Below are 11033 nucleotides of genomic sequence, written 5' to 3'. Positions count from 1 at the left end.
GGTGGTTCTAATTACATAGTAAGTACAAATTTATTTAATTTATTGCTGTAGTGCTGTAGAATAAGCACTGGACCATGAGGTCTGTTTGAACTGCAAGGTCAGCAGTTCAAATTAATCAGCTGCTCCTCAGAAACCTTCTACAGCAGGGGTGGGGAATCTTCTTCCTGCCTAGGCCCATTTGGATATTTATAACATCATTCATAGGCCATACAAAATTACCAACTTAAAAATTAGCCTACTTATAATGTGATAGCTGGAACTGAAGTTGCCTTGGCAGAGCCAGAACAAATGATTTCGCTGCTGGAATATACGGGGTCACTATGAGTCAGAACTGACTAGATGACATTTAACAAGAACAATTATTAAGTTTAAGCAATAGTTACCATACTTGAAAAAATTATTGATTTGAAAATTGTGTCAATTGACATTGAAAGTTGGGTTCTCTTACATTGCAGTGCCTCAATTTGAAACTACATGTAGTTACGTGGAAGCTACACTTGAAGAGTTTCTTAACTGGAATGATGACCAGTCTAGTGGTTCTGGACCATTTGGAGATTATGATCATTCCCAATTCTGGGCTTATGCTGACTATAAATATTTTGTCAACCTGTTTGAAAACAAGACAGATGTTTTCCAGGTAAGTCACTAAGTCAATATGCTACTTTTAAACTTGGTAATAACTTGCTCTTGAGAAAAGACCATAAATTACACTATTCCTTGTACCCTTTTTACTTCCTTGCCTTTTTTGCTCATAAGTAATCACTGAGTCTTTTTATTTTTAACTTTTCATTGTGAATTGAGTGAAGGTTTACAGAGCAGATCATCAGTTTTACATTCAACAAATCATATACTTTGCTTCATTGCATGATTGTAATCCCCTCCATGTACCAACAGTCAACAGCATTTACCTCTGTTCACTTTAACTGTTCCATTCTCCCTGTATCTCCTGATACCTTCATCTTTCCTCTGCTAACTTCCTTCTTGCTGTAAATTGTCTGCCCTATCACCCATGCTACCTTCTAGCCCATGAATAATTTACTCTCTCCCCCACCCTCAACCATCATAGGTTTTTTCTTTTATGAAGAAAACCTTTTTTAATTTTTTTGTAACTTTTTACAGCATTGGTCTCATACACTGTCCTTTTGTGATTGACTGATTTCATTCAGCATAATGTCCTCCAGGTTCAACCACGTTGTGAGGTATTTTACAGATTCATCATTATTCTTCAACATTTTGTAGTATTCCATTGTGTGTATGTACCAAAGTTTGTTCAGGCATTCTTGTGTTGATGGGCATTTAGGCTGTCTCCATCTTTTTGATACATCTCTTGTATACAACATATCGAAGAATTCTGCTATATATGTCTCTGAATTGGAACATTTAATCTGTTCAGTGTACTATCAATAGGCATGAATTCATTGTTGTCATTTTTCTTTGTATTTTTTTTTGTGGTGCTACTGGATTCTTTGTTCCACATAATTTTCTATTTGTTTGTGGGTTTTCTTGTCATTTTCATTTCTATTGTGTTAATGTTTCCTAAATCTTTCTGATTTTCCTCAGTTTTTATTTTGATGTGCAAGTGTATTATTTTTCTTTGAGACTACCCTATAATTTATTAATTTTTTACCCTGCTTAAAACAGTCTATTTTATCTTGAAATCTACTTGACTTCCTTACCATTTGGAAGTTCTGTATCTACACTATTCCTTCTTCTTGCTGTGTAGTTGACTTCATTATACTTTTTTATCTCTGGTTCCCTATTTTCAAAAAAAAATTTAAAGTTTGTTTTACTTTAAATCCTTCTATATCTGAATGGAGTTCTGGGTAAGTGCTGTCATGTATGGTAATCTCAGGCTGTTGTCTACTGGTGGTGGTTCTCAGTCTAAAGAACACCCTTTAATATTTTTTGTGAAGTTTGTCTAGTCATTACAAATCCCTTTCATTATTGTTTATCTGGAAGTGTCCTAATTTCACCGTTGCATTTGAGGAACAACTTTGCTGGGTATATGATTCTTGGTTAGCAGTCTTTTTCTTTCTGAGTTTTATATCGGTCATTCCGTTGCCTTCTTGCCTGCATGGTTCCTGCTGAGAAACCAGAGCTTAGTCTTACTGTCCTTTGTAGGTAACTTTTCGTTTTTCCCAATCTGCTCCCAGGATTCTTTCCTTGTCTTTAATTTTGGAAAGTTTGATGATGATTTTATTTTGGGATATGTCTTGTTTGGCATTCATTCAGCTTCTTGTATGCTTAGCTTCTTGTCTTTCATGATGTTAGGGAAGTTTTCTACCAACAACTTTTCGACAGTTCTCTCTGTGCTTGTTTCTTTCTGCTCTGGAATTCCCATCACCCATAAGTGGTTTCTCTTCCTGGTGTCCTACATAAATCTTAGTCTTCTTTCATTCTTTTTCTGACTGTTCTTCTAGCATACTAGTATCGAGATATTTATGTTCAGTCTCACTAATTTGGACTTCCATTGGTTCATATGTGCTCCTTTGCTCTTTCAATGTCTGAGATCTTAGTATTAATCTTCTGTATTTCTAATTTCAGGTTTTGAATTGTTTCAAAATTTACGTTTATGTTGTCTATTCTTTGTGTGAATGAAAATTGTTTGTTGTCTCCTGGGCATCGTGGGCTTTGCTGTATTTGTAAAACAAACAGTGCAGTTGTTGGACCTGGAGGGGAGAAATCTCTGGGGGCCTTCTGCAATTCAAGGAGCTCACAAAGTGACTGTGGAAGGGTTGTGACAGCAGAGTTCCTCGCTCTAGAGGAAGTTCCCATCCACCTCGGTGTTACCTATATTCAGAGCACTCAATCCGTAAGTAGTTCGAGGGGACCCTTGGTAGGGCTGATTTCAGTGTCTGTTATGACCACAGGGTAGTTGGGGGCAGAGTGATTTGTTTAATGTTGTTCCAGTGGCTCTGAGGGTTTTATTGGTCTGGAGCCAAGCCCACCTGAATCTAGGCACCAAATTGGCACACCAAAGCAGCAAAGCCAGCCCCCACCTCATGCTGGCATTGCTACCTACCACACAGCTCTGGGCTCCTGGAGAGCAGGGTCTATGCTGGGAGTGAATGAGGGTGGGAGCTGACCACACCTCTGGTCACTAGTGGAATGTGTGGGAAACAAAGAAATGGCACCTTTCCTGTGGCGTGTGTGCATCTGCTCTGCCAGGCCTCCCTCTGCAGCCAAAGCTGCTCACAAGATGGTGGAGCTGCGTCTGGCCAGCCACTCACCAGTCAGTGTCTCGCTTTCACTATCCCTGGTCACCTCTCCCCCCAGCAAGGACTCCATCCACGTCTCTAACATTTCTTCTGAAATTCAGGGTGCCAGAAATTTCGTCTGTGCCAGTTTATGTTGTCTTTCATATCTTCGTTGTAGAGGGTCTGTGTAGTGCATCTGCCTAGTCACTTGAGAGTCTTGAGTACTTGTATTTTTCCCACTCAGCCAAAAGATTTGTGCTTGCCAGGATCGGGCAGTGTTTCGTTCTGCTGTGCATAAGGTTACTATGAGTCGGTACCGACTCGATGGCACCTAACAACAACAACAACAATAGAAGTATAATGTTTTGCTCACATGCATGAGCAGCCTTCCCACCAACATTTTCATACTCACCAAACCTCCTACACTTCCTCCTTTACCTTTAAATAGCATCTGATCTAATCTGGAGTCTGTTGAAGTATAGGTTGTGTATAATGAAACTTTCCTCCTGTCCTACATACAGTTCTTGTTCTATCAATGAGTCAAACAGAGGTACAGATCAGAGGATTACAAGAAGCATTCCTAGGACTGTGACCCAAAACACTGCTGTCATCTCTTCCTACTCTGGGGAGTTAGTACAGCCATTTCTCTATTGGTTTATGGCGGAGGCAGAGAGTGCTGAGACAGGAGTAGTAGTGTTCCAAGAATGTGTTGGGATGACTCTCCCTGACCCAGAGTCTGACCAAGGCTCCAGAATCCTTCATCCTGCCCCAAATCCTGCGTAGAGACAAGTATTTCACCACCGCTTCAGGCTAACCACCCCTTGCTCCTCTCCTCCTGTCTGTCAGTCATCATCCCATAGGCTGATTTTTCCTTTGACTCTGAATTGTTCCCCATTCAGTCTATACTTTTCTGTTAGATTTTTAGTCAAATTACAGTTGCTGATAATTGCATGTTGTTGTTGTTGTTGTTAGGTGTCGTCAAGTTGGTTCAGATTCATAGCGACCCTGTATGGGGTTTCCAAGACTGTAGAGCTTTACAGCAGCAGAAAGCCTCATCTTCCTCCCTCGGAGTGGCTGGTGGGTTTGAACCACCGACCTTGTGGTTAGCAGTCCAGTGCATATCCTACAGAGCCACTAGTGTACCTGATGATTGATTATACACAGATATTATAGTACAGCAACCAATACTTATAGATTTCCTTTATTAAATTAAAAAAAAAATTTACTTCAGTTGCTAATTGTTACATTTTATAAAAGAGGAAGAATACATTCCCTTTGCTCCATTGTTTAGTTGAGGATATAATTTTATTTTTATAGCCATAGAGGAAATGTATTAGTATTAAAAACATTTAATAAATGCTTTCTAAATCTAAAGTCTATACTAAATGTATATAATCATTTTTAAATGATAATTTAAAGGTTTTTGTTTTTAGGTGCCATTGTTGTTGTTGTTGTTGTTAAGTGCCGTCGAGTCGGTTCCGACCCATAGCGACCCTGTACAGGGTTTCCGAGGGTGTAAATCTTTACGGGAGTAGAAAGCCTCATCTTTCTCCCGCGGAGCGGCTGGTAGTTTCGAACCGCTGGCCTTAAGGTTCGCAGCCCGATTCGTAACCACTATGCTACCAGAGCTCCTTTAGGTGCCATTAGTCGGTGCTAACTCATAGCGACCTTATGCACAGCAGAACAAAACACTGCCTGATCCTGGGCCAACCTCACTTGTTGTTGTCATGCTTGAGCCCATCGATGCTGCCACTTTGCCGATCCATATCGCTGTGGGTCTTCCTCTTTCTCTCTGACCCTCCACATTACCGAACATGAGGTCCTTTTCCAGTGACTGGTCCCTTCTCACAATATGTCCGAAGTATGAGAAACGAAGTTTGGCCATCTTGGCCTCCAAGGAGCACTCTGGCTGCACTTCTTCCAACATAGATCTGTTGGTTCTTTTGGCAGGTCCTGGCACTTTTCAATATTCTCCTCCAACACCATAACTCAAAAGCATTAATTCTTCTACTGTCTTCCTTATTTACTGTCCAACTTTCACATGCAAATGAGGTTATTGAAAATACCATGGCTTGGGTCCTTAGTCCTCAAACTGACATCTTTGCTCTTCAACACTTTAAAAAGGTCTTGTGCAGCAGATTTGCCCAATGCAATATGTCATTTGAATTCTTGACTGCTGCTTCCATGAGTGTTAATAGTTGATCCAAGAAGAATGAAGTCCTTGACAACTTCAATCTTTTCTCCATTGATAAGGATGTTGTTTATTGGTCCAGTGGTGAGGATTTTTGTTTTCTTTACATAGAGATGCAATCCATACTGAAGGCTATGGTCTTTGATCTTCATCTGTAAATGTTTTAAGTCCTCTTCACTTTCAGCAAGCAAGGTTGTATCATCTGCATATTGCAGGTTGTTAATGTGTTTTCCTCCAATCCTGATGCCATGTTTTTCTTCATAGAACCCAGCTTTTCGGATTATTTGCTCAACATACAGGTTGAATAAGTATGGTGAAAGAATACAACCCTGTCGTACACATTTTTTAAATTTTAAAACATTCAGTATCACCTGTTCTGTTCGAACAGAAATCCTAATAGCAACTGAAAAGAAATAGTAATAATAACTAAAGGTATGAGAAAAATGGGTAAGTCTACCTTTAAAATGGGTAAGTGTTCCCATGTTCTGTCCAGAACATGTCTTACCCATTTTAAAGGTAGACTTACCCATTTTTCTCATACCTTTAGTTATTATTACTTTATGGATCATCCGCCCTGGAACTTGTAGACTTTGCATAGCTAATTTTTAGAGAATTTTACTGTGTTTCTCATAATCTTCCTTGTGTTTTAGAATAATAATTTTCAATCCATATTTCCATTAAAAATTATATTAAATAGAGATTTTTATCAAGTACTTATACTTACCACTTTTCTAAATGCTTTATATTTCTATTCACTCTTTTAATCCTCATAGTAACCTTATAATTGAATAATTATACCATTTGGGAAAAATGAGGCACAAAGAGTTAAGTAAACTTTGCTCAAGACTACACAACTAAAAAGGAAATAACCGCAACAGTCTGTCTCTAGAACTTCAACTCCTGCACTGTATGTCTACAGAGGGCTTGAATCTGTTCATTTCTACAGGAACTCTGCAGATAGGATTGAGGATTTACAGCTATGCTCTGTCTGGGTTCACTCTGCCTTCAATGACTCAAATCAGACCTATCCTTTTTTCTCTCCCAGCTCAGTTGCAATAGCATGGGGCAGATATGCCCCCAGAATTTTAATTGAGTCTTTGTGAAATCTGGTAGTTTTAGTTGAATGAATTGTCTGTAAATTCACATTATACTGTTAATTCTCTGGATTAGAATAGGCAAATCCATGAAAAACCAAATCTGTTAAGATTCTTTACCTCAAAGTTTTCTGAGCACAAAGCCTAATTGTTCTTGGTAGTGTCTTACATTTACCACTATAATCCTTCCTTTCAGCTACCAAGTCTTATTGCTTCAAAATTTATTACATCTATCAAAAAAAGATGGGTAGTTAATCTTGAAAATTAATAAAAATTTTAAATATTTATTTTAAAATAGCATAATAAACCTTTTACATGTTACCATCTTGTTGTTGTTAAGTGCCATTACATGGGTTCCTACTCATATCGACCCTGTATAGGGTTTCAGAGGAGCAGCTGATGGGTTTGAACTCCCAACCCTGTGGTTTACAGTCCAGTGGTGATCCTACAGCACCACACCAGGCATCCTACATACTAGCCTGAGTGTAATGAATTTAATTGTGATCTGCCCTAAAGTATGTGTTGTAAATCTTAACCTTTAAGCCTGTGTCTGTAATCCCATTTGGGATGCATTTTCCTTGTGTTAATGAACCAGGAGTAGTCCTATAAAGTATGTTTTGAGTCAGTCTGTTCTGAGATGTAAGAGAGATTAAACAAGCAGAGATGGGGAAAGAGAGACGCCAAGCCACATGAGATTGCCCAGGAGCAGAAGTTCAGAATAAACAAGGACTTTCCTCCAGAGCCTACAGAGGGAGAAAGCCTTCTCCTAGACCGGGCACCCTGAATTCAGATTTCTAGTTTCCTAAACTGAGAAAATATGTTTTCTTTTATTAAAGGCACCCATTTGTGGTATTTCTGTTATAACAGCACTAGATAACAGATTAACATTTTTATGAAAAATATTCAAAACTTTAAAAATTATAGTAAGAAGCCTATCATTTAAAAATATTTTTGTCATTCTGTTAAATGTTTGGCTTAATAGAGGACAGCTGGAGTCTTGTGTCTGCTTCTTCGGTCTGTTGTAATTTCTTGTTTTGTTTGAAATATGTGAAGAAAATGTTGCCACACAGAGATAATGCAGTTGAAAAATGGAGTATTTTAATAGGCTGTTCAAATAATTATATTAGTTTTTTTATACTATGGCATCAGGATTGGAGGAAAACTCATTAACAGTTTGTAACATGAAGGTGATACAACCTTGTTTGTGGAAAGTGAAGAGGACTTAATATACTTAACTGGTTAAGATCATAGGCCACAGCCTTCAGTATAGGTTGCGCTTCAATATAAAGAAAACAAAAATCCTCACAACTGAATCAGTAAATAACATCATGATAAATGGAGAAAAGATTGAAGTTATCAAAGACTTCATTTTGCTCAAATCAGCAATCAGCACTCATGGAAGCAGCAGTCAAGAAATCAGACTACATACTGCATTAGGCAAGTTTGCTGCATAAGACCTTTTTAAAGTGCTTAAGAGCAAAGATATCAGTTTGAAAAATAAGGTGCACCTGACCCAAGTCATGGTATTTTCAGTAGTCTCATATGTATGTGAAAGTTGGACAATGAATAAGGAAAACCATAGAAAAGTTAATACATTTGAGTAATGATGTTGGAGGTTAATATTAAAAGTACTATGGACTGCCAGAAGAACAAACAGTCATAATGCTTCTTAGAAGCCAGGATGGTGAGACTTTGTCTCTCATACTTGGAACATGTTATCAGGAGGGACCATCCCTGGAGAAGGACTTCATGCTTGGCAAAGTGGAGGGTCAGAGAAAAAGAGGAAGACCATTAATGAGATTGACACAGAGGTAGCATCAATGGGTTCAAACATAGCAACAATTGTGAGATTAGTGCAGGACCAGACAGTGTTTCCTGAAGTTGTGCATAAGGTCCCTCTGAGTCGGTACCTAACAACAGTATCAAGCTTGACAAGGAGTAGTTTCTAATTTCCCTTGTGATTTCTTCTTTGACTTTTTGGTTATTTAGAAATATATTGTTTATTTCCCAAATATTTGGGGATTTTCTAGTTTTCTTCCTGTTTTAATTTCTAGTGTCATTCCAGTGTGATAGGAGAACATGCTTTGTATGACTTCAGTTCCTTTAAATTTATTGACGTTTTACAGCCCAGAATATAGTTAACCTTGGTAATAGCCCATGTACACTTGAAAATTTTATATATTTTTCTGTAAGTGGGTGGCGTGTTCTATAAATGTTAAGTCAAGTTAGTTAAATCTCATATACATCCTTTTGTGTTCTTCACACTTTTTCTATTAATCCTAGAAAGAGGGATTAATGTCTCCAACTAGAATTGTGCATTTGTCTCTTTCTCCTTTCCAGTTGGTTCTTGTTTCATCCATTTGGAAACTCTGCTGTTAATTTCATACACATTTAGGATTATTATGTCCTCTTGATGAATTGCCCTTTTATCATGATGAAACAACACTCTTTATCCCAGGTAATACTCCTTGTTCTACAGTCTGCTTAGTCTGAAGTATGCATTGCTTTCTTTGTCTTTGATTAGTGTCAGCATGTGAAAGAAATAAGTAGTATATGACTCCATGTATATAAAATTTTAGAACTTGTAAGCTAATCTATAATGAGAGAAAATAGATCAGTGGTTGTCTGAGACTAAGCGTGCTGGGATCGATGGGGAAACTTTTAGACATGATTGATTAAATGTTTGCTGTCTTGTTTGTGGCCATGATTTCTTAGTTATTTACATATTTCTTTTAAATGGCTCAGTCTGTCACTTTAAATATATATTGTTAATTATATGGAGCCCTGGTGGTACCATGGGTTAAGTACTCAGCTGCTAAATCAAAGTTTGTTGGTTCTAGCTCATCATCTGCTTCATGGGAGAAAGATTTGGCAGTCTGATTATATAAAGATTATTGTTGTTAAGTGCCTTTGAGTCTATTCTAAATCATAGTGACTTTGGGTTCCCGAGGAGAAGCTGATGCGTTTGAACTGCCAACCTTGTGGTTAGTAGTTCAAGATAAGCACTGGACTGCTAACCACAAGGTTGGCAGTTCAAACCACCAGTTGCTCTTCAGAGACCTTATCCAGGGTTGTTATGAGTCAGAACCGACTTGATCACAACAACAAATAAACTGATGTGATTGGAAAGCATTATGTAGCCTAAAATTGTGATTTATGACACTTAATTGATTTTCATGTATGGCAAATAGAAGTTTCATTTTTTATTTATACATCATATCATTAATGAATAAGCATTCATTGTCTCGGATTCCCAAGAATATAGGGAATTTATGACAGTATATTATAAAATTTCTTTATATATGGCTCTAGGTGAGAATGTCAGGTTTTATCCTTTACAGTTATCAGTAAGTATCATTTTAATTGAAGCCATTACAAATCAGCATACAACAAAAGGAATTTTGTCCCAAGATTGGTTTCCAAATAGATTCCATTTTATGCTGTGAATCATATTGGCTACTGAGAATGAAAAGCCTTCTTAAGTCACCATAACACAGAATCTCAGGATGCAAGAAATGAAGATTAGTTCTAACCTGCCTTGGACTTAATACATAGTTAAGAGAGTGTGTTGAAATTGAGGCAAGTGATTTGGTAATGATTAAAGGCTAGGGATGCTTTCTGATGAGGCAAGTTGGAGTGAAAGAATTTGAGTGTTTATTCAGATGGTATGGATAGACCAATAACTACTGCTTTTCTCTTTCTGTTACCAGTAACTATCGCGGTGATTCTGACTCTAACGGTAGAGTAGAAGTACTTCATAGGGTTTCCAAGCAGACTGCTATATACTTGTGGGTTCTAACCACCAACTTGTCTGATGTCCTGGTTAGCAGCCAAGCACCTTAACCATTGAGCAATCTGAGGTGATTGTTTTCTAAGGAAAAACAGTCTTAAATACTGATTAATTTAGTATTATATACGATTTTAGGACTAGACTAGGTGTAAGCCTGGGACAAAAACTGACAAAATGAGATTATTGAGGAAATACAGGGCCCCATGGGTTTAACATCCTGGTGTGACACTGTGGGATAATGCACAGGACTATAAGGTCAGTTTGAACCACGAGGTCGTTGGTTCAAACTCAAGTGCCACTTGTTAGAAACCCTATACAGGGTCACTATGAGTCAGAACTGACTGGATGCCACTTAACAATAACAGTGGGCTTAACATCCTATAACAGACTTAAATTGGTTGCAGGAAAAAGTACCTTACTAAACACAGAAGGGTGATTTATTTTTTCCCTCACGTAAGAAAAGTTAATTTTGAAATGTAATTTGCAGCTGATATAACTACCTACACATTTAATTTTTTTAAGAATCATTAAAATGCCCTAGCTGCAATATGGTGGTGGTGTACAAGGGAGTGGCGGTTGTGTCTGTCTGTCGTGCTGTGGTGGTTTGAATTGCTGTGATTCTGACGGCTATGCCACCAGTATTTTAAATAACCAGCAGGGTCACCCATGGTGGACAGGTTTCAGATGAGCTTCCAAACAAAGACAGACTAGGAAGAAAGAGTGACAAACTACTTCCGAATTGCTAGTCACTGAAAACTCTA

At 38.0% G+C, this 11033-nt stretch overlaps 1 protein-coding gene across 1 annotated transcript in view; it reads left to right on the top strand.

Moving 5' to 3' along the window:
* HSPBAP1 (HSPB (heat shock 27kDa) associated protein 1) overlaps window positions 1–11033 on the top strand; it is an 81583-nt gene that overhangs the window by 36364 nt on the left and 34186 nt on the right. The window contains exon 4 of the mRNA XM_006869425.1: window positions 456–637. Coding sequence (XP_006869487.1) covers window positions 456–637 — 182 coding nt within the window. The remainder of the gene's footprint in view (window positions 1–455; window positions 638–11033) is intronic.

The sequence above is a fragment of the Chrysochloris asiatica genome, unplaced genomic scaffold (genome assembly GCF_000296735.1).
Source record: "Chrysochloris asiatica unplaced genomic scaffold, ChrAsi1.0 scaffold00130, whole genome shotgun sequence".
Classification (NCBI taxonomy): Eukaryota; Metazoa; Chordata; class Mammalia; order Afrosoricida; family Chrysochloridae; genus Chrysochloris; species Chrysochloris asiatica.
Note: the sequence above shows the minus strand (reverse complement) of the source record. Positions and strands in the feature narration are given on the sequence as shown.